The 24,809-nt window shown below is 42.1% G+C and overlaps 2 protein-coding genes across 2 annotated transcripts; one reads left to right on the forward strand and one right to left on the reverse strand.

The window, feature by feature from the left end:
• Positions 1–1,691: 1,691 nt before the first annotated feature.
• LOC119739264 (adenosylhomocysteinase B-like) lies at positions 1,692–13,280 on the reverse strand. The gene is made up of 8 exons (XM_038214124.1): positions 13,163–13,280; positions 11,772–11,962; positions 9,043–9,271; positions 7,793–7,905; positions 7,210–7,417; positions 5,658–5,860; positions 3,927–4,121; positions 1,692–2,831 (listed from the first exon to the last, which is right to left on the reverse strand). The coding sequence occupies exons 1-8, from the start codon at positions 13,197–13,199 to the stop codon at positions 2,700–2,702; spliced, it is 1,308 nt and encodes a 435-aa protein (XP_038070052.1). The 5' UTR covers positions 13,200–13,280; the 3' UTR covers positions 1,692–2,699.
• Positions 13,281–13,707: 427 nt separating this feature from the next.
• Positions 13,708–24,229, forward strand: LOC119739499 (V-type proton ATPase subunit d 1-like). The gene is made up of 7 exons (XM_038214474.1): positions 13,708–13,926; positions 16,779–16,950; positions 17,300–17,478; positions 18,585–18,742; positions 19,187–19,363; positions 20,290–20,367; positions 22,303–24,229. The coding sequence occupies exons 1-7, from the start codon at positions 13,803–13,805 to the stop codon at positions 22,462–22,464; spliced, it is 1,050 nt and encodes a 349-aa protein (XP_038070402.1). The 5' UTR covers positions 13,708–13,802; the 3' UTR covers positions 22,465–24,229.
• The last annotated feature ends 580 nt before the right edge of the window (positions 24,230–24,809 follow it).

Here is a 24,809-nt window from a genome sequence, read left to right on the forward strand (position 1 = left end):
GTAGAACAGAAATTGGGTATCCCCAATGTAACATCGAGCCCCGGCCTCCCCCCCCCCCCCCCCTTACAGGGGAAGGGGTGGGAGAGGGAGCAGTCAATGGACTTTTAACATTAAAAATGAACTCATTTTTGCCTTCTCAACATTCTCAGCGGGGATGGGGGCACAAAGGGGAAATCAAGCGACACGTTTGCAATGCGATTTGTGAGATTATAAGTCATTAAAATTTACTGTAATTTACTAATTAAAAAAAATCCATTATTTGATATTGCAGTAAAATCATGAAACGCCAGAATGCTCATGGCATCGTAGCGTAGCGTAGCTCAGTTGAAAGCCCAAATAAACCCGTGGAAAGAAAGAATATTAAAGAAATATTCAGTTTTTAATATACAGGTATACACTTATATTTGTAGAAAAGTTTATCATTTATCATTTAAGAAAGAAAACCAGCACCCTATTAACTTTGACGGCAGTGGCGAGCCCATGGGGGGGGGGGGGGGGGGGGGGGGGACCTCGGGGGGCTTGAGCCCCCCCCCCCCCCCGAGGTTGCCAAGAGGTTATTTATTTATTTTGTGTAATTTTTTTTTTGGTCCCACAATTTGACCTACGTGGCCTATTTTTAAGTAGTATAAGGCCAAAGAAAATAAGTCGGTCTCTGGTAAACGCGCGCGTCGATCTTTTTTTTTCCAAAATGTTCCGCGGTAGCTCCAACAGCGCCCTCTATTTCCGCACCTCCTCAATTTTTTTTACCAAAGAGCACCAAGGAATGGGAAATTGCACCAAGGCAAATTATAGAGGACACCAATGTACATGAGGACACCAAAAAAGCAAAATAGTACCCCACCTTGTCTGTACAATCCAAGCTTGAAGAAAAAAAAAAAGCACAAAAAAAAAAAAGCCGCGTGGCCGCGTCAATTCCGGAACTTTGGTCCGACCAGAGACCGAATATATATATTTTTTTGGCCTAATAGGGATGTAAGTGGCGCCACCAACGTCAACCCCCCCCCCAAAAAAAAAAATAGCCTTTTTTTTCTGCAGCCAAACATTTTGGGCAAGATTTTTGAAAAAAAAAATTACTTCTAAAAAATTTGAAAACAAAAGAAAATTGTGAGCCCCCCCCCCCCCCAGCCAAATCCCGGGTGCGCCACTGTTTGACGGACACCTTGGGCCAGTGTTTCACTGAACAAAACCCGCTCGGGGGGGGGGGGGGGTACCCTGTACCGAGGATGAGAATTGTTACATTCAGAGTGACCCACATCCCCACCCACCCCTGTTGAACACAATATCTTAATTCCACACAACGTGATCAGAACATGTAATATCGGGCGGGACATTAAATATCAGGGATGATATATCATGGGGGTCGGGGGCTAACCAGTGGTGCCGAGGTTGCATAACTCACTCGCACGTCTGAAAATCGGACAGAGAGGCCGCTGTCCAAGCAAAATCATGCATTAATCTTCAGACGATTTACCATTTTGTTTTTCAAATGAAAATCTCAATTTAAAGAATCAGCATACATACTGGACCACATTTAAATACTTTTCAACCCTTATTTTTTTTATTTGTATGATCGAAATATTTCGCCTATTATTAATAGCCCATTATTAATAGACACTACAAACCCTTAAAAATATGATTTTGAACATTCGTTGGAATTGACACTTGAAAAATTATAACAAAGCACGCTAGGATCATGATTTGAATAATTAATTCAAATTTGTTAATATAATTTGCTGTGTATGAAGTAAATCATGAAATAAAACACTTTTCAAAACAAAGACTACGTTGATTTTCAATCACTTAGGTACACAAACTCTGGAATACAAAACATCCACCAGATCAAGGCTTTTTTCATATATCAAAAATGTTTTAAGTGGAAAACACAAAAGCGGTTAAAAGCTGCTAGGACTAAAACTGAAGCTGCTAAAACAGTGCAACTTATGGTCACCTCTGAAAACTTCAAGCATATCAGTAAACCAACTCGAATGAAAATCTAAAATCTATGGGGGGGGGGGGGTATGGTAGGTAAGTATCTACTCAAGTTGCATCATTCCAAAATGTTCACGAACAGAATAGTTACAACCATACAGGAATGAATACATTGTAGATCACAGTACAATCAAAGCCCAGTTGCGTTTTCATCATGTATTATTGTTGAGGGCGCCCTTTACAAACCACAAACTTTCAGGATAACCGAGAAAATGGCCTGAACAGCAATTGACATGCACATTGGATTTGGCTATTCATTGGTAACCATGGCAACAATGTTTTATATTGCTTGACGAGACCGTCTCCCGGTTGCTATGTTAATGATTATCAATAATTTCCAAGTTTTACACGAGTTCAGCATTGGTGTCAAATAAACGTTTTCTCCTAATCGTAGGTTTACTAGAGTTTCAAATCAGTTAGTTCTTTGGTAACAAATGTACCCTGAACAGACTAAGCTCAGTTGTATAATTCCATAGGAAAAACAAAAGTCAAGAAAGACATTCCGAGACCCGATGTTCACTCCATTGCATTCTAGAAGCTTGGTGCTGTGTTAGGAACACGCAGCGTGGCATTGAAGAGGGAGAGAGTGGGCGGAGCCTAATGTATCTATTCCCCACATGTCCCCCCACCTAGCTCCCAGAATGCAGTGCAGTCAACACAGGTGTGACGTCAGTAAGTCTCGTGGCGCCGTCCCTGTCCTGGTTCCCGTCTTAGTAGCGATAGAACTCCGGCTTGTAGGGGCCTTCTACCGGCATGCTAAGGTACTCTGACTGCTTCTTGGTGAGAGTGGTCAACTTGACGCCGATGTGGTCGAGATGGAGACGAGCAACCTCCTCGTCAAGCTGAACAAGAAAATGAATATCACTTTTAATCCTTTCACGCCCACATTGTTTATTGACTTGGCTCTCCCCAGGACCAAATTGTTTGCTCAGTCAGGGAAATCACTAGAGCGTGAAAAAAATGAGCACGAGTCAAAAACTCACTTTTTTTCAACCCAGATTTTCACTGCCAAGGAGTGATTAAAATCATAGGTGTTGTGTGTAAAGTTTGTTCCTTGAACCTTACTCTTTTATGTGATGTAAAAATGAAGTCCATACGTGCAAATATAAGAAAGTTACGCCTTTTTGTTCATCTGGTCCCAATTATCAAACTGCCATTTCACCACATGACCACATGGCACTCCATACCTCACATTGTGCGTGGATACTTCTCAAGCACTTTTCTCATTTTTTTGTAATGGTAACACTATGAATAAACCACACCAATAGAAAGATCCGAAAACACTCTTTCAGCTGGTATATAGTTGATGTATAGGCGGCCAAACACATCAACATGCCGCCTTTCTGAAAAGCAGTGAATATATCTGTGCTGAGGGTGTTTTGTGTGTGGCTTCCTGGTCGACTAAAGTCGCCCATGGGAACCAGCAGGGGAGTACTTCTTGTCGACAAAAGTCGCCCATGGTAAGGAAAGGGTTTAACTCGCGATTCTTGAGAGAGGTTTAAAGGATCCTTCCCTGATCCTGCAGAATCCTGCACAAGTGGCCATTAGCCCTGGTCATCTATACTTTATCTACATTTTCTCACGGTGCTTGTGAGTTTGACGGAGACGCCGCTGTCACCTGACCAACAGTCATGATCTAATTGGTCAAATATGTACAGTTTGATTGACAGGAAGGAAATTCACGGCGCAATCTTTGGACTGGCTTCCGATTGGCATCAAATCCACATAAAGGCAAGTCATGTGAAGATTTCGTGCTACGAATTTGAAAAAGGTGACCACATTTCAATTTCGCCAAAATTTCGCAGCAAATGTTTCATGGCGTTAAATCTGCTTCACATTCGCATCAAATAGGAACTTGCTCTAAGAGAGTATGAGGATGCGAATGGAGAGATGGAATGGTGAGGGGTCAGGGACGGGGGAGTGGGGGTTATACTAACCTTCTTGGGCAGCATGTAGACACCCAGAGGGTACTGGTCAGACTTGGTCCACAGCTCAATCTGGGCCAGCACCTGGTTGGTGAAGGAGTTGGACATAACAAAGCTGGGATGACCCATGGCGCACCCAAGGTTGACCAGACGACCCTCGGCCAGGACGATCAGGTGACGGCCGCTGGGAAGAGTGAAGCGGTCAACCTACAAAACGGACATCAAGTGGAGTCAACATCACCTGCATTTACTGTACTAACCCCGTCAGAACCGTACTTGATAAAACAACTTTGATGCTCGGCAACACTTCTGACCATGAGAATCCAACGTGCTTCGTTATACCATGGTATTAGATTGTGAAATTTCATTGGTTGAGAACAATTCACGTGACCTACTGCAAACATTCATGTATGACGACCTGACGGACTCTGCAGAGAACATCACCTCATGTTACCCAGGTGCATCACCTTTTATCGTTCTCAAAGAATTCTGAACATTTTCGTTGCCGCTGCTTCGCGCCACACAACCGGAATACACCTTGGGCATAAGATAGGTGATGTTGCACGGTGCGTGTGTGCACCAACGCGGACTCAAGCCTCCACTCAATGGGCCGCGTGCACGTTCCTTCACTAACCCCTGGCCGTGTAGAATACGTAAAGGACGCTGACTGACTATTTAGCGTGTACTGCGCGCGTATTTTGAAGGCGGCACGCCCTATATGCACTTGCGTGTTATCTCCTGCACGTCACGTCACGTTTTTTCCAAGATGCCTGTACAATATGGGGTCTGTAAGCCTCGTTTCTCACCCCCCAAAAAACAAACTGTATCTTGCGTTGTTAAAAGGGACGACAGGGGTACGCACATGGAATATCAATCTTTGCTCTATAACACGACGTCGAAATCTCATCTTTGAAAGGATTGATTCTATACACACACACAAAACTTCCAATTTGAAAGCACTGTTTCGGGCATTAAACGCATCATCTGCAGTCCTAATTTAAATCTCCCATATAGTGGGATATGTATATTACACTATTCCAGGGGTTAAGATCGCTCCAGGCATGATGGGAACCAACATGGCGCAGCAAAATTGTACCCATGGGGAACGAGGTTGCGCGGACCCCCCTGCATGTCAACTCAGAAGTGCGTTTTATCAAATACAAAAAACAAGGAATGAAAAACAACAAAGGGATTCCTTTATCAAATATGTGACCGGCTCCACAAAAAAAGGGTATTATGTCGCAAAAAAGTGAAATTGAGTTATACACTTCGTTGGAAAGCCCACAATGTAAGCTTTCATTTGGTATATAATAGAGCTCCATAGCCCCTCCCGTTCTGGGAGGACGTATTTGCATATTAATTACTTCCTTGGAGTTCAAATTACACAACTGAGAAAACAGGCTTTGAAATAGCTGGCTTTGTTGTAGAACAACAGAACGATGCACATGAAATGGTTGTTTCTTCCACTTTGTTCATCAAAATCAAAATTTCTGTGAATGAAACCTGAAACTGTAGGTATTAAAGATGTCATTCATGACAAAAAAAAGAAAATCACATATTGACACAATTTTCACCCTCTCAATGTTGAGCGGGCCATTACACAATAATACACAGTGCAACTTAATACCCTTTTTTGTTGAGCCGGTCACGTATCACTAGAATAGCTTGTGACTTGAGGCTAGGTGACTCGCGAGGACTTGTCTAAAACGCTGGTCCTTGGTCAAGCGACCCCAATGCACTGACCTGGGGTTTGATGTTATCCTTGGTAGCGTTGTCCTCAAGCCACTGGAGGTCCAGCTCGCAGTCAAAGTGACCGATGTTGCAGATGATGGCATTCTCCTTCATCTTCGGGAAGTGCTCCGCGGTGATGATGTTGGCGCATCCCGTTGCCGTGACGAAGATGCTAGCCCTGGAGCAGGCATCGTCCATCGTGGTAACTTCATAGCCTACAACACAAAAGTTTCATAATTTGAACCTTGTGATTGCCGTTTTTAAATTCATTTTGAATTGAATAACTTAGCTTCCTGCTTCATATCGTTCCAACTTGACTAGGACTGTCTTCTCCACTTGACATCCCCCCACCCATTTGCAGGGCGGTTGGCTTCACATGCGTAATCCCACTCACACCCACAGAAACTGGGTGCTACCTGTCCCCCGCCCACTGACCTCCCTTATTCAGTTAGCACCAATTTCTACCTACCTCCCATAGCTCCCTCAGCACCTGGGTGCCAGCTATCCTCCACCACTTACAACCCCCCCCCCCCCCCTCCACCCCAGCAAAGATGGGTTGCAACTGGGTGCTACCCTTTCTTCACCCAATGACCCCATCCCCAGTGGGCACCCATTTGTACCCACCTTCTATAGTTGCCTATAGGGAAGTAATGAGATCCATCCGAGTAATCAAACCAATGGCATGAACACAACTGGGTGATACTCTCCATCCACTGACCATCCAACAACCGAGTACGAGCCCTCCTTCACCCACTGACCCGCTATCCCAGCAGGTACCCATTTGTACCCACCTTCCATAGCTGCCTGATGATGGGATCAATCTCAGTGATCAGGACCCTAGTGCCAACACTCAACTGGATGCTACCCCTCCCACAATGGACCCCCTATCCCAGCATATACCCATTTGTACCCACCTTCCATAGCTGCCTGAAGGGCGATGATGGGATCAATCTCGGTGATCAGGACCCTAGCGCCAACACTCAACTGGGTGCTACCCCTCCCACAATTGACCCCCTATCCCAGCATATACCCATTTGTAACCACCTTCCATAGCTGCCTGAAGGGCGATGATGGGATCAATCTCGGTGATCAGGACCCTAGCGCCAACACTCAACTGGGTGCTACCCCTCCCACAACTGACCCCCTATCCCAGCAAATACCCATATGTACCCACCTTCCATAGCTGCCTGAAGGGCGATGATGGGATCAATCTCGGTGATCAGGACCCTAGCGCCAACACTCAACTGGGTGCTACCCCTCCCACATTTGACCCCCTATCCCAGCATATACCCATTTGTACCCACCTTCCATAGCTGCCTGAAGGGCGATGATGGGATCAATCTCGGTGATCAGGACCCTAGCGCCAACACTCAACTGGGTGCTACCCCTCCCACATTTGACCCCCTATCCCAGCATATACCCATTTGTACCCACCTTCCATAGCTGCCTGAAGGGCGATGATGGGATCAATCTCGGTGATCAGGACCCTGGCGCCAACACTCAACTGGGTGATACCCCTCCCACAATTGACCCCCTATCCCAGCATATACCCATTTGTACCCACCTTCCATAGCTGCCTGAAGGGCGATGATGGGATCAATCTCGGTGATCAGGACCCTAGCGCCAAACGCCCTCAGCGACTGGGCGCTCCCCTTGCCGACGTCGCCGTACCCGGCCACCACGCAGACCTTGCCGGCAAGCATGATGTCCGTCGCTCGCTTGATGCCATCGACGAGGGACTCGCGGCAGCCGTACAGGTTGTCGAATTTGCTCTGGAATTAAAGGGACGGAAGTCAGCTAACTTGCATGATAAAGTGTCCCAAGACTCGATGATGCTTATTCTAGCCATGGACTTCTTCTACAGTTTTTACAAACTGGTCTTCAATAACAAAATCCATGTCAATCGTTCAGATGCTAAGGTCAAGATTTTCGCAATCAATTCCGAAATTCATTAATTTTTTCCCCCAGTTTTTACCAGCAAAACCAAGTGGGAAAACAAACACCCAAGCCCCCCCCCCCCCTCAAAAAAAAACATACGCTGCATATTTTAAAGTAAAAATAGGAGATAGGAGTTGTCCGAAAATGTCACAATTCCACAATTTTTTTGCTGGATTTATGTCAACTTGCTTGGTTAAGTAATCTCCTACCTTTGTGACGGAATCGTTGACATTGATGGCTGGTGTTTTCAGTTTGCCTTCCTTCATCATCTTGTACAGGTTGTGGACACCGGTGGTGGTCTCTTCAGACAGACCCTTGATGCCTTCACACACACAAAGAAACAAGACATTTTGTTGATGCAACAAATGCTTGAAATATGTAGAACACAAAATCTATATTTAACTGCTTGAAACGAGCAACAAACTATCCAGCTACATGTTGACAGCAAGGTGAAGTCTCAAAGCTACAGAATAAGTTTGATAAAGAATCAAGTATTATGCGGGATAAATGAGGAAAAATTATAAAACCTTTTGACATTGAAATAGCTGAACATAGGGACAGTTGAATAACATTTCCAGAAACAGCCTAGTTTTATCCGTATACCAGGGCTGAAGACATCAATGATTGACATCAATCAACATTACTTATCCATCCTCACATCTATAAATTCGTCGCAGAGCTGACAAACCGGCGAATCAACCATTTTGGTGATTTTGAGATGTTGTCGTTTTTGTGGTTTTTAAAGGTTGCTCTTTGAAGTGTTTATGCCAAAATTCTTAATTCGTGTCTGGATTTTGAGATTCAGAGCCCCCCTTGTGGCAAATCAGTCACAGTAACAAATCCATAATTTGACATAGTGACGAATGCGGAATTTCGCTGATAACCAGCTAATGTAAGGTGTGCGCTCAAAGTACCAACGAGTGCTACTTGTCAGTTTGTCAGATCGCGCACTCTGTATACAGTGCGCGCGCGATCAGCCAAACTGACGAATAGCATACAAATAGTGTGAAGAACAACTGGCTAGTAGAGATTTTGTAATTTAACAAACTGATGAATACATTTACGATCAAGTAAAAACATATCGCACAACTTCTCTGATTATATAAATAACCTGATGGATACTACGTTTCCTATTTTATTTGGAATATACACCAAAATGGAAATACGACGCCCAGAAAAAAGTCCAACTTCAAACGCGCGAAACAGGGTTTCCACTTATTCATCAGTAGGTCAGCTCTGCGACGAATTGTCTTGTGGGGGCTGTAAAAATTTGGCCATGACAGAATTACTTAGCCACGGCTGGAGGTATAACACATGTCTATCGGCCGCGACTTCAGCCGCTTTTCGTAGAGGAATTAAATGAAATTTCAAGCCAGCCCCAAGAAATTCAGACAGGGCCTAAGCCTGTACAGATGCATTTAACTTCCAAGCAATGTGAACGGGCAATTACTCTTCCTACCTGGTAGAAACTGTGGGTATTTCTCGTGCACCAGGTTGGTGAGATCCCCGCCGTCGTCGAGGATCAAGTTGAGGGGCTGTCCGTCAGGGAAGACAATGGTCTGATCAACGCACCAGATGTACTCCTCGTCAGTCTCGCCCTTCCAGGCATAGACGGGGACGCCAACCTTGGCCATGGCGGCCGCCGCGTGGTCTTGGGTGGAGAAGATGTTACAGCTGGACCACTGAACCTGGAAGGGGGAAAGAGGAAGATCAACGATGAGGTTTTCAAGACATCCAAGCAAAGCCTTCTTTTCACCCAGGGCCCAATTTCTTGGCTCTGCTTACCGTTAGCAAAAAATCCCTGCTTACTGTAAGCAGAAAATTCCATGCTTACGGTAAGCATATTTCACGGATTAGCGAGGAATTTTGGCATCTGCGCATGCGTACATCTCGTAACTAAGGATTCTGTGCTTACAGGGTTAGCACAGAATGTTTCTGCAAGCGCGGTTAGCACAAAATGGTGATCGTAAGCACATAATTCTGTGGTTAGCGGAGCCGTGAAATCGGGCCCAGGTCTACAGTGTCCACAAAAACGTGTCCGTCTAATTATTTTTTAAATGACTACAAAACCACAAAGTCAATTTTAATTTTTTTTAAATTCTGCAGATACTCCTTATCCTTGGCCTAAACCGTACGAGTTTCATTTAATTTCCCTGATGTCTCACTGCATAATAGTCAACTGATCACAACAAAATTTTTGGACACTGTGACCGAGTTCCTTGCCTAAATCAAATGCACGTCTGTGTTATGTAAGCTGAGTAAAACCTTTCATGTTAAACTGAGGTCTTGCCATGATGACTGATAGCTAGGCAAATCATTCCGATCCCAACTGCAGCCCTTTTCACAGCGTGAAGGATCTTGCACAGCTTACATAACACAGCACTGAAATAGCTTGCGCTAACTTTTCAAATGTTGTGCTAACTATAGCAGAAAATTGTGATAACCCTAAGGCCAAAAAAAAAAATAGTTCTGCTTCCGGTTACCCGACCGACCCTATTTTTAGGCTGCGACCCTAAAAAAAATTATCGGCAATTCCTAAAAAAAAAAATTAAAAAAAATATTGAATAAATAAAAATAAAATCTTGTTGTCTTTCTGTCTTCACAAAATACCTCTCAACAACCCTTTTGCATCAAAAAATGCTTGTATTTATTTGTTTTCTTACTTACATTCGCTTTTTTCAAAAGAAACCTCCGTTATTTTTACAAATTCGCTTTGCGATATATACTTCGCAATTCGATGTCACGGTGACTATATCACGTGGCGACGACTGGTTCCCGCCGCGCCGCGCAGGGGCCAATTTAGAAGACACGATGAAATGCGGTAACCAGTCCACACCTATGCGACCGATAGCGCGCTAGCAGTGCAGGCCACTGTCAACTGGTCGGATACGACATCGTAAAAATGCCAAGAAAACACCGATGGAGAAAAAACATTTTTGCAAGTTAATTTACAGAATTGATCTAGCTTGTCTGTGTATGTATTTTCTGTGTTCAAGAGTTCATTTTGAGATCGCACTACTCGTATTTGGAGTGATACATGCCGCGTGTTTCCCAAAAATTTTGACCGTAAAAACAGGTCTGTCGGCCCATGGTGGGCCGCTCGAACACATGCACGCATCACACACCTCGGAGTTTTGGCCAGCTCCCCGCGTCTTGACTAGCGTTGTGCATATGGTGCGAACGACCTGAATTTTCCATTATTTTTTTTTAATTATCGAACGTAAATATATTGACAATAATTAAAGGTAGGTTTTATTCACTTTTTATTGCCATTTCGTGTATAGCTTTCGTAGTGCAATGGAAATATAGTTCAGGCTAAAACTTCGCATATAATTGAATACCCGATTCAATCTGCATAAAAAAAATTGGCAAAAAAAAAATATTTTCCGACCGACCGACCCTATTTTTGAAAGGCATGTAATCGGAAGCAGAACTACATGTATTTTTTTTTTTGGCCTAAGCGCTATTTCATGTCACGGATATGCCAACAGTTGGGAAATTTCTATTGTTACGTCACAAATTTAATCTTTTTCCTCCGAGGTAAGCATGCCTTTTTATAGTCGCCATGAAATAGATACATATTTTTGTACAGGCTCTGTTACGATCAGAAAATCGTGTGCTTAGCTAGGCTATGAAACTGGCCCTGATCTAGACCTACTGCAGAAATGTAGTCTCATAGCCCGATGAACAGGGGTAATAACTGAAGCGCTTTGAGGGATTTCTGTGAAGTGCTATACAAGTACTAAATTATTATTAACCCCAACTCCCTAGGCCTTTTTGCTAGGATGTAGCCTCAATCCTGCAGAATCCTCCAATTGGCTCATGGAAAAATAGCATATAGCCTCAATCCTGCAAATTCCTCCATTATTTCTTGAATATGGTCCGTGGAGGGGTGACCACTGCCTGAATCCTGCAAAATCCTGCGGCAGTGACTGTCAATATGTTCAGGCTTGGCCAGTGACATCCTGGAGCAGTACAGAGGATTTCAAGCATAATCCAGACCTACATTTATGTATGGCTGAGCAAAAAACAACACAAGGTCCGGCCCAAGACCTTGACAAAGTGCATCGTACGAAAGCAGTAACGCACTTTTGCCATATGACCTCAATCCTCTAAATTCCTCCACTTTGGCAAAGAAGATTTTGAAGGATCCAGGGCGGTTAGGGTTAATATTTTAAGTTAATTTACCTCAGCCCCAAGCTCCGTCAGTGTTTCTATGAGGACAGCTGTCTGAATGGTCATGTGCAGGCAGCCAGCGATGCGGGCTCCCTTCAGGGGTTTGGTGGAACCATACTTCTTCCTCATCTCCATCAGGCCAGGCATCTCATGCTCGGCCAGAACGATCTCCTTGCGACCGAACTCCGCCAAGGAGATGTCAGCTGCCGAGAAAAGAATGAGACGAGAACATGTAAAAGGCAGACACTGACGGATCATATATTAAACGCAAACGTTAAACATGATTAGGTTAAAAAAGGAGCGCATGTCAACTAGTGGATGAGTTAGGCCAAGAAAAAAACCCCACATATTTTAGGATCCTGCCATTTTGAAAAAAAAGGAAGGCAATTTCCAAAATCTTTGAAGCCCTCTGCAGTGAAGCGCGCCCTGCATCCGGGTACTTCACAGAGCACCAAAGATTTTGGAATGACAGGCAACAGCAGCGGTGCGCTTTGTCAAAGTTGATACACGCTCAGTAGATGATTAAAGCTCTTGTCTGGTTCCCTGACCCCATTGGCCTTTTGACTATAATTAGGGTGGTCGGGAAACAGTCTGGTAAATATCAGAGACACCATGCTTTTTCAAAACCGTCTGCATCCTTTGCCGAATTACCATGATTTTTGGATAACTAGACCTCTGAAGGTACCGAATTTAACAATTTTGTGCTATTTAGCAGTCATACTATACATGTAGCTGGGTTGATTTTCTACTGACAAAATAATTTCAATTTTTAATTAATTTTTCGGCTCCCCTAGCAACGGGATGCTCTGTGATTATATCACGTGGGATGTGTGACGTTAAATACGGAGGTAGTCCAGTATTTCTTTCACATTTATGGGACTATATATAAACTTGAAATATAATACAAAAGATATCTGAAACCTAGCATGAGCTTGAAGCAAGAATGAAACTGAACGAATCCTGAAAAAATAGTCCAAAATGTTGGTGCAAATCTATGGGCCATGGCCTTGGCTTCAGACATCACGTGTCAAAACTGATGTTCAAATAAGTTGGTCTTCCTTACAAACATGACAAATCAAGCCTTCATTGACCCTATCCTAACAAATCTAAGTGGTCGGCATTATCATGTCAATCATGAAAGGGTCACAAATTGTACGACAAATGATGTTTCTGTACTACACGTGGAACAAGGTACACGTACGACCGGTCATGAACACGTGTGAATGTTATTGTTAAACCACCAAAAATACAGAGGGCGCTATACACAATTTACAGTCTCTCAACCCAGGAGCCGCAAATCCACGGGCATATTTCCATTTGTTTTCATTGACTACATGAATTTGTAGCATGAAATCCCAAAGGTAAAACGGATTATTTTGATTTAAATTTTTCTACCGACGCACCAACTTTGTAGGGAAGTTTTCCGCCGTTTGATGCCATTTTTGTTGAGAAGTTTGACGTTAGCAGGGAGCACTTCACGATCCGCACACGACGGTGGCAAGTTATAAAAGAGGCAGGGACATGGGAATCGCACATTTTTATACACGTACGAACGTACCAGCGAAAAATTAACATATTGACGTCACTGGGATTCTTCTCATTGGTTAAAATGCTGATTGTTGATCTACATATTAAATTTATAAGTTTAATTACGACTGTTTCTTAAATATTTAGTGGTATATTATCCTCATACATAAACGAAAATTGGAGTAACCCAGTCACTACAATATTTATTTGAAAATGAGGTGCTGATTAAAAGCCTTAATAGTGCACGAAACAAATGACTAATTTCTGGATGAATTATCATATTATCGACCATGGGCGATGTCTGCCATTACAGGATTGGAGCAGTGATAGATTATGCATACAACTGGCCAATCAGTGTACAGCTTACATCATTTCCGCACTACACTATTATCTTTCCATCTCGCCATAGTCATATGACATGACTTGTAAGTTACGCATACATGTAGTTCATGTAGGCCTAGTTGAAACAGGTTGTGACTGCTTTGAACTGGTCAAAAAGAACGTTTAGCATTCAAGATGATGACCGAAATTTCTTTCAACATCAACGATGGATACCTGGAGGGTCTCGTGAGAGGATTCAAGGGTGGAATTTTGAGGCAGCCAGACTATCTCAATCTTGTTCAGTGCGAAATTTTAGAAGGTGAGGAGACCCTTTCAGAAAGTTGTCCAGTTTCCGGACAGGTGACATGTCATTAGCCTTGCCGGGCGCGCGCGAGCCCTTGCCTTGGTCAAAAAAATAATAATTAAAGGGCCTAACAGTAACATTCTGTTTTTATTTTATCTGTACACTATCGTGTTATATTATTTAATAAATGATTAAGGAAAGATTCCCATATCTGGCCGTCAAAATTAGCAGGGATACATTTTGAATTTTTACTGAGAAAACACTTTTCACTTTCAGACTAGCTGGAGTTACCCAGCCCTGAGTTTTATCATTGGGTTGTCTATAAGGGCTGGAGCGAATTTTTCTCAAAACTTGTAGTATTTGCAAAAAAAAATTGAAAAATGTTCAATTTTGTCCCCATTACACACTAATTGCAACTGCAACTCACCCCAAACTTGCCTGGAATAACCATTACACAGGTCCTTGAAGTAAAAAAACGATCCACGATGAAGATTCAGCCTCCAATTGCAGTGAAAACAGGAGGAATAACCGCTAACTTGACAACCTTGCTGGATTGGCCAGGACCGCTATTGGTTTGTGCACAAAAAAAATTGTGTACAATGAATGGCGGTCGATTACCATGCACGTACAGCTCGCTGGTACTAGGCGTTTTTGCGGTCGGTGCATGACGTGCGCGGAAGCGTAATACCCGATGACTGTTTCATGCATTAATAAGAGGTTCACTCGCATCACAGTGCGGTACTGGAACGGCAACCGTCGAGTTGGCCGGCTATCGTGCATTCATAGTGCAGTGTTACTGCCGTTCCAGTACCGCACTGTGATGCGAGTGAACCTCTTATTAATGCATGAAACAGTCATCGGGTATTACGCTTCCGCGCACGTCATGCACCGACCGCAAAAACGCCTAGTACCAGCGAGCTGTACGTGCATGGTAATCGACCGCCATTCATTGTACACAATTTTTTTTGTGCACAAACCAATAGCGATCCTGGCCAATCCAGCAAGGTTGTCAAGTTAGCGGTTATTCCTCCTGTTTTCACTGCAATGGGAGGCTGAATCTTCATCGTGGATCGTTTTTTACTTCAAGGACCTGTGTAATGGTTATTCCAGGCAAGTTTGGGGTGAGTTGCAGTTGCAATTAGTGTGTAATGGGGACAAAATTGAACATTTTTCAATTTTTTTTTGCAAATACTACAAGTTTTGAGAAAAATTCGCTCCAGCCCTTATAGACAACCCAATGATAAAACTCAGGGCTGGGTAACTCCAGCTACTTTCAGACCAGTCCCATAGAATAGTGTTTGTGCACAGGGTGACAAATGATGGCCAGATATTGGTGTCTTTCCATCATGTCCATTGGGGTACAACTATAGAATGCAGGGCCACTTTACTCTACATCCGCGCCTCCGTACGGCTGCGTGGAGGCGTGGAACCGCAGTCGACCTACCTCTGAAAATCGATCGTGGAGTCGTGGAGCCGCAGAAAATTGCGCCCTCTATCGGTGCGCGTCTCTGCGACTCCGCGACTCCGCGCCTCCACCACTGAGAGACAGTGCCCCGTCGCCCTCCCCCCCCCTTCCTAATTGGCCCGCCCAATTAAAGCGACTCTGCGACTCCGCGCCTCCGCGACTCCAGACAGTGCCCCGTCGCCCTCCCCCCCTTCCTAATTGGCCCGCCCAATTAAAGTGACTCTGCGACTCCCCGACTCCGCGCCTCCGCGACTCCAGACAGTGCCCCGTCGCCCTCCCCCCCCCCTTCCTAATTGGCCCGCCCAATTAAAGTGACTCTGCGACTCCCCGACTCCGCGCCTCCGCGACTCCAGACAGTGCCCCGTCGCCCTCCCCCCCCCCCTTCCTAATTGGCCCGCCCATTTAAAATGGATATGGATGCTTCGTTCTCAAAAAGATTCCGCCGAGAATTGCGCCCTCTATCGGTACGCGTCTCTGCGACTCCGCGACTCCGCGCCTCCGCCACTCCAGTGCCCCGCGTCTCCGCGATTCTGCGACTCCAAGACTCCGCGCCTCCGCCGCTCCAGACAGTGCCCCCAACACATTTACAAGCACGCCCTCCCTTCCGATCCTTCATGAGAAGCTTTGAAGACAAGTGCAGTGCATTCCTTCGCTGTACTTAGCACTTTTTTGCAGGTTTGCATATCTATTACTCCTATTCCATCCACGCCTCCAGGCAAAATAAAAAACCTTGCTTCGGCGTGGCCCTGCATTCTATAGTTGCTCCATTAATATTGGTAGGCCTGTATATCATTGGATGAAATGCAGTATTATTAGAAAATAAAGTTTGGTAAACTTCAAGGCTCCTGATTTTTACGCACCCTTGAATTGGTTTCAGGATACTATGATCTTGATCATGGATGATGGAACTCCAATTTAATCATATCGTTTGAATGGTTGGATTGTCACTTGTTAAATTTTGAATTTGATGCTGTTTTTAATGATGTTAAACAAGGCATATTGTGTTCCTATAAAGACACATGTGAATTTTTAAAAGACTATTGGCAATGCCAAAAATTATGTTGATCATCTCGCTATTCATATTTTTTTTTTAAATAGTTAGGTAATTTTGAAGTTTGGCAGTTACTTCTAGAAATTAACTGCATGTACTAAGGAGGCACCTGTGTGTTGACAGTAATGCTGGCAATGGTGATGAAAATTATGATCAATCTCAATGATGAATAAAGGAAGTCCTCCGAGTCCTACATGTACGTAGTTACCAGATGATAATCTGGACAGCATTATGACTGATTTTAATGACACCGTTGGAAGTGATGATGGAGACAATGACTGCGATAACAACCTTGGGTAAAGTCAGATGATGGTAATTTTACCCTCTTACCGTTTCTTTTTCTACCAACAGATCTCAAGCTACACTTACAAAGCACAGACTACGGAGGCTTCCTGCAAAATGAGCCCTCCCCTCTCACAGTGTCCGTCATGGATGACAAACTCAAGGAGAAGTTGGTGGTGGAGTTCCAGCATCTCAGAATCCATGCCGTGGAACCACTGTCCAAGTTTCTCGACTTCATTACGTGAGTAAAGTGCAGAACAAATGGGAACAATATTTCATTTCAGGGCTTGAAGTTCATGTAAACAAATTCACGAGACAACAGAGCAAGTATAAGTTACTTAAAATAACACGAGGACAGAAGTATTTTTTACCAGACCGGCATACGTTTGCAGTTGAAATTGAAGGTCATAGTGCACATCAACAAAGTTTTTTTTCTTCAAAAACACCAGGAATTATAGGCAACATTTCAATTTATAACTTGACAAATGATATACATACACTTCTGTATGTACTCCTTACCAATTGGGATGATATATAAACCCTAGCATTCCTAAATTCTGAAATTGTAATGATTTTTTTTGTCTTTACAGTTACAGCTACATGATCGATAACATCATCCTGCTGATCACCGGCACCCTGCATCAACGGTCCATCTCAGAACTCATCCCTAAGTGTCATCCGCTGGGTAGCTTTGAGCAGATGGAGGCCGTCAACGTCGCCACGACGCCGGCCGACTTGTACAATGCCATCATTGTGGATACGCCTCTTGGTGAGTATGACGAGTATGATTAAGTCAATTTTTTTTTTCTAAAAGAATTAACGTGTACCATCTAGTGTTGCACTTTAGTGTACCAGATTTTCATTTATTCACAGGGCAATATTGAGACCCGATTGCCCGTTTGAAAAATCTTGTAAGAAATGTCAAAATTTCAAAAATAAATTAACAAAGATGTTGACGAACTGGAGAACCACCAACATAGGGCTGGTTGGCTCAGTTCGTAGAGCACCGGAACAGCTGTCCGGAGGTCGCAGGTTCAAGCCCTGCTCCTGTCAATTTCTTCGTTCAACTTTTCAATAAAAAAAAGTGCTTGATATTTTTTCCATTATAATTGTTTAGAAAGTACTCAAAGTTTGTCATAGTAATTTGATAGATGCAATACTGTTCTACCTAGTCACATAACACCTTGCAACGAGGTTAATATTTTGGGCTAATTGACATGCATATGTTTATAATCTGTATATGACAAAGCAACAAAAGTATGATAACTCTATAAAAGGGAATATACAACATTTGCAAACATTGGAAACAAAACTACCACATTTTTACGAAATAGCTTACTAGGATGTTGGTAAATGAAAGTCTGAAGCATCCTGTAAAATTATGGCACCTGGTGTGAAGTCATTTCCAAGAAAAGTGGTATTTTGTATAAATTTCCAACGGTGGTCGGCCGACCACCATTGGAAAAACCTAACTATTTTTCAACTACTGCTCCCAAATTTACCCTTTTTTCAGTCCAAATTTTGTTTGCTATTGGTTCCATGTTCATGAACGGGTGCAGACCAGCTAGATTGGTTTCCTTACCTTACAATTTTCCGGCATCTATAAATTGATGCATTTTATCTTAAGTGAAGTCAGGGAACCAGACTACTTGAACATTTTTGTTTTTCCTGGTTTTTCCAGCATTTTTGAACACAAAACTTCAAACTTGTCAGTGTAACAATATTTGATCTATTATACTTACCCCTCAAATAGTTCATTTCTGTAAATTACAGCAAAAGCCAATGATGTACATTCCCTTTAAGAGGTCAGATTATGATATATTTGATATCCTTTAAGAGGTTGGTGGTTTTTTTTTTTCATTGTCTTGGTCACAGCCCCATTTTTCCAGGAGTGTATCTCGGAGCAAGATCTAGACGAGATGAACATTGAGATCATCCGTAACACACTGTACAAGGCCTATCTGGAAGCTTTCTATAATTTCTGTGAAGATCTGGGCGGAGCCACTGCGGATGTCATGTGCAGCATCCTGGGGGTAAGTTACAGTCTATGTTCATCAACAACACAGTGAAAAAGGTTTCACAGACTTCCGCTCTAAGCAAGAAGTATTTATTTCAAGAGTATTAACAGAGAATCCGCTGTTTCCTTTCTAAAAAAAAAGTTTTAATTGCCGAGTACAAGTATGTTGCATCAATGGAATTTGCATATCAACTCTCAAAAAATTCTATATTTTCTGAGGAAGAATTGGATTTAAAGTGTCATACTTGCGTAGCTTCTTCTAATTTGGAATGAAAACTTAGCCTTTTAGATCAATAATTGCGAAATTTCACATGTATCTGTTACTCAACAATTACCTTTCAATTGATCTTTCGCCCACCCATTTTTAAACTTTAGCTTTGAGAAATGATTTGTATTGATCACCCTAAAATACATTGTGAGAAGCAAGGTGGAAAATGTGGACGTGTTTTGCATCTTTCAGTTTGAAGCCGACCGCCGTGCGTTCATCATAACCATCAACTCATTCGGCACTGAACTGACCAAGGAGGATAGGTTTAAGCTGTACCCACGCTGCGGTGAGCTGTATCCGGACGGCCTTGCTGCACTGGCGAAGTGTGATGACTACGACCAGGTCCGAGCGGTGGCTGACAACTACGTGGTATGTATGATCAAATCCCCCCCCCCCCCCATCTCACAACAAAGTCTCAAATTACTTGGCTGTTCCTGGCATTAGGAGAATGTGTGGCCTAGTGGTTAGGGTCATCATCATCATTATGACGACACTGAAGGTCAGACTCCAGTGATAACTCTTCAAACCACTCTATCCATCATACAGGTCTTGACGTCTTGCCCGGAGTTTGATGTAGTCTTTAGGTGGATGTCCTCATGATCCCATGCTTGGGTTGCCATAGTAGAACCTTGGAGGCAGCTTCGTCCTTTCTCCTTGTACAGTGTCCTGCAAATCTCAGCCTTCTTGTTCTCAGCCCCTCAGAAATTTGCCCTGGTTTCCCATACAAGTCCTTATTGGTGGTATGTGCTTGCCATGAAACATTGAGTGGTTTCCGTATAGTAGGCTGGTGTAGCAACAATCTAGGGCCATTTTCAGCTTTGGTGTTAGTGTCCAAGCTACTGCACCAGAACTGGTTCCACGGTGACAGTAAACAGCTTGATCTTGTTAGGATTTAAGACTCATGATCAGAGGATTAGGGGTTCGAATCCAGCTGCTGGACACGTGTTGCGACCTTGGGCAAGCCACTTCACCCCCACTTGCCTCTCTCCACCCAGGAGTATAAAAGGGTACTGGCATTAGTTGGGGAGTAACCTGCGATGGACTAATTGTATTCTCCCCCCCCCCCCCCCCCCATCCAGGGGGAATAGAATTATTCCCCCCCCCCCCATTTCATGCCAAGGAAACCGGAGATAAACGCCGGCCTGATGGGCCATATTGGCTCGTGACAGATATTAGGTATTTTACTCCTGATGAGAACACACGCCTGTTGAAGTGGCTCCAGCCACTTCTAAATCAACTTGTTTATGACAAATATCATTTGTTTACAAGGCTTTGGTGTCCTTTTTATTTGAAAGGAATACAAGCAACTCTTTGATGGAGCAGGGACCAACCCAGGGGACAAGACTTTGGAAGACAAGTTCTTTGAGCATGAGGTATGTTTACTGGAAGAAAATTCTTTTCACATAATCTAAACTGTGTCATCACAACAGCCATATAACGTTGGGACTGCACCTTTATATTGGGAAAAGTCAGCAAGTTTTCACTTTTATTTAAATTTTTTGCAAACACTTTAAAAAGTCTGGCACTTGAACTATTATGTCCGCATTGCCTGTGGAGAGGCACTGAATATTGAGCTTTACCTGGCAGAGTATTGAGACCATCAGATACGAATTGTATACAATGTTTACAATGTAAAGATAGTTTGTATACAATGTAAAGATAGTTTGCATTCAAATTGCAGTTGATCAGGCTATTAAAGGGAATGTACATCATTGGCTTTTGCTGTAATTTTCAGAAATGAACTATTTGAGGGGTTAGTATAATAGATCAAATATTGTTACACTGACATGTTTGAAGTTTTGTGTTCGAAAATGCTGGAAAAACCAAGAAAAACAAATACGTTCAAGTAGTCTGGTTCCTTGACTCCACTAAAGATAAAATGGATCAATTTATAGATGCCAGAAAATTGTAAGGTAAGGGAACCAGTCTAGCTGGCCTGCACCCGTTCATGAACATATAACCAATAGCAAACAAAATTTGGACTGAAAAAAGTGTAAAGTTGGAGCAGTAGTTGAAAAATAGTTAGGTTTTTCCAACGGTGGTCGGCCGACCACCGTTGGAAATGTATACAAAAATACCATTTTCTTGAAAATGACTTCTCACCAGGTGCCGTAATTTTACAGGATGCTTTTGACTCATTTACCAACATCCTAGTAAGGTATTTCGTAAAAACTTGATAGTTTTATTTTTCGATGTTTGCAAATGTTGTACATGTATATTCCCTTTAAAGAATTGCTAATGCTTTATAAATTAAAAATATATACCGACATCCTTTAATCTTTCATTGAAATGTATATACATCAGTGTAATTGAGTACATTTCCATCAGTATGAGTACAGGTACTCTGCCATGAGTTCAGGTTTTACTTTGATTAGCCCCAACATTGACAGGTGCAACATAGTGCATTGGGTGTATTAAAGTCTGTGGGACCTTGTTGCATTGAGCCATCAACACCAGCGCGCACAAACGGCCAATTCTGAAACAATGAGAGCTAGTCCCATTGACCAATGCCACAGTTGTATCCTGCTGTTGTTGGTGACCTCAGACTCTGAGGCAGTTTGGCCAAAATCCCCTGAGGTTAGGGTTAGTATCCTCACCGTTTTGACGAAGTGACACATCAAACCAAACCAAGATTTTCTGAAATCTGAGATTTTTGAATGTTCTAACATTTTATGATGTCCTGTACATGATTACCAAATTTCGAGACACACCATTCCATCGTTCGTTAATTACGCTAATTGCACAAAGTCTTGAAAGTGCTACACACTAAGTTTTTCGTTTTGACGAAGTGACGGATCTCTATGTGTCACTTAGTCTCATTGATTTTACACGTGTGCTATATTTAGAAATATGAAGCCTCCACGATTTGCGTTTTGACGAAGTGACGCATCTGCGTTCTAAAATGTATCAATTTTATATACGCGCACGCGCTCTGTACAAACACATGCCTCATTTTTGTGAAGAAGTAGATTTTCCGTTTGGCGAAGTGACGGATATCTTTAGTATTTAATATCTTCTAATTAAACACGATTATAGGAACAGAGAGAATTGTTTTTGGCTATTTAACTCCTGGGCTATTGTCTCAGTTATATATTTTTCAATTCTGGGGGAGAAATGTACACAAAAATGCAAATTCAAAAATTCACCAACTTCAAACGCAATTTTCTCAAAACTCGGTTTTGCATCTGTGTGCACAGATGTGTCACTTCGTCAAAACGGTGATGGTATTTGTACCAAGTGACGAAATTATTCATCAAAAACCTCTATTGACCGTGAACACTGGCTGTTTTTTTGTTGTTATTGCACAGGTTAAGCTAAACGTGAACGGCTTCATGCAGCAGTTTCACTACGGAGTCTTCTACTCCTACGTCAAACTCAAGGAACAGGAATGCAGGAACATTGTCTGGATCGCTGAGTGTGTCGCTCAAAGGCAACGAGGCAAGATTGATAACTACATCCCTATTCTGTAATGCTACATTCCAATTTTCACCACACACATACACACTGATCACACAAATCCATTTAGATGCTTCCTATTTTAGTCAGGTTCCCCTCCTACCTGCATGTTTGCGTAAGGTCGGTGTCTGGACATCAGACGTTTTCAACCTTGTACTGGTTGGACTTTAGAACAGGTGTAGTCTGTAAGTGGAATTGTTGTCAAATTGTCAGTTTAATGAATAATTCTGTATTTTCCCCTCGACCAACATGGCCATGCCACCAGCATGAGTTTTACAAAAGAGATTAAACATGCATTAAATGTTCTGTCTATGAAAAAAATACGAATTTTGTATTTTTCCCCTAATTACCAGACAATGCTTACCCTACTGCAACTGGAAATTCACCAATTGTTAAACGTTGTTTAATTTTTTTTTTAACAAACACATTAAAACAGATATATTGTATGTTTAACTGAAGTACAAAAGTTATTATTGTATTACTTAACTGATAGAAAATTGATCAATGTCTTTTATTTTGTTGCAAAGGAGGTATGAATTGTTGTAAATATGTATGAATATATATGAAGTTATGTATAAATATTCATGAAATATTTCAGGCACTACTCCCAAACTTGTCTGTTTTGGTATCAAAATTAAATTTTAAAGTTTTTTGGTTAATAAACTGTGCATTTATAACCAATTGAGAACAATTTCAATGAATACATGTAAGTAGTGCATTGCAACTACACTCAACGCAAATAGTGTTTGTATTAACGATGAGTCAACAGTACCATGTTGTATGGAATGGACACTGCCATATCAAAGATGCAAACCTGAAGTTACGACACAAGATAACAGAGCCTAAATATTTTGTTCAAACATCAGTATTAAAGGAACAATGAGTCATTCCAAAGATTCAGATAAGACAAAGTTTAATCCCCATTTCATGTTAAATCTCCAAGCATCTTTTCTCATGATGTAATACACATTTTCCCATGTAACTTGAAGTTGTTATGGATAAACCAATGTTTGAACAAAAAATAATCTTTAGAAAGGATACCAAGTTTAAAAATATTCGTTCTGTAGACTTTGACCAAGAAATAGTTGTTTTGAATAAGAATGTATCGTTTTATAAGTACTTGTTTGATGGAGATAAAATTGAAGGCAGTACTAATGTTTTGACTGAAGAAAGAGAAGAGTTCAAAGGTGAACAATGGGGTGTTCCTCATCCATGTAGTCTTCCTCCCAAGACTGCTTATAATTTTTAACCTAATAGTCTGCAACACAAGTAGCATAAAGCCTGCACATTGTTCATGTATTAAACTACAAGGCTACCGGAACAAATCAACAATGGACATCCTATATTATGGTGCAGTGCTAAAATTTGTTTTTGCTGGAAAAATAATAAATTTACTGAAAGTATACTCAAAACATGTGACTGTCAGAAACAAGGATTTGTTGAACTATCTAACCCCATGGCAGACTGGCATAGTTTCAATATGATACAATTTGGGGGATTTGGGAAACAAATCATATATCTTTTTTAAATTTGAAAAAAAAAAGCATATCTGGTACCGTTAATTATGTTCAGTTGGATGGTTATGTAGAATATTGTGCTCTGTAATTCAACTCTACTTGTAGAAATAAATGTGAATACATGTATACAGCAATCGACAGATATAGAATGGTTTATGTATAAGTGATTGTTCAAACCATCCCCAACAAAAGTTAAATATTTGTAAACTATTGGCTGTGACTCAAAAAAGTCAGAATAAATCATGACATTGAATCGGTTACATGTATGAGTCGTACAGGAAGTACTTGCCACTGTTGTTGCTGATATTGGTTTTGGAATGAAGTCACCGGAAATCTTGTCTTGTTTATTCCGATGACAAAGTCATGGACAATTGATCAAACCAATCTCCTCGATCAAAAATGTGCCACCCCCCCCCCCCCAAAAAGAGGAAATGCGTAGTTTGTTTGTCAGAATGGTTGTTTCATATTTATCACTCACTTTTTGGCCAACTTCCTCCGAGTCTGAAGAATCATAATTATTGTGATGCCATGTACAATACTGAAACTAATTCTCTCATTTATCAACGTCAGATAAGGAGTTGATTAAACAGTTTTTGGTCACACGAAGTTGAAGGGCTGTGTAAAGACAGCTTTAAACAAATTCCTAACCAGTTCTTACTTATTCCCAAAGCTCTCTAGGGAAACACTAAAGAGGGCGCTATTTGGTCTTTAACCAGTGTGCAATGTGCGGACACCATAGTTAAGTTGTTTTTCATTGTATCATGGTGACAAAATGTTTTTCGTAGATGTTAAGTTTCGTTTTATCAGTGTTGTTACCTCCGCCCAGGAGGTTATGTTTTCAT

The sequence above is a fragment of the Patiria miniata genome, unplaced genomic scaffold, assembly GCF_015706575.1.
Source record: "Patiria miniata isolate m_02_andy unplaced genomic scaffold, ASM1570657v1 HiC_scaffold_30, whole genome shotgun sequence".
Lineage (NCBI taxonomy): Eukaryota > Metazoa > Echinodermata > Asteroidea > Valvatida > Asterinidae > Patiria > Patiria miniata.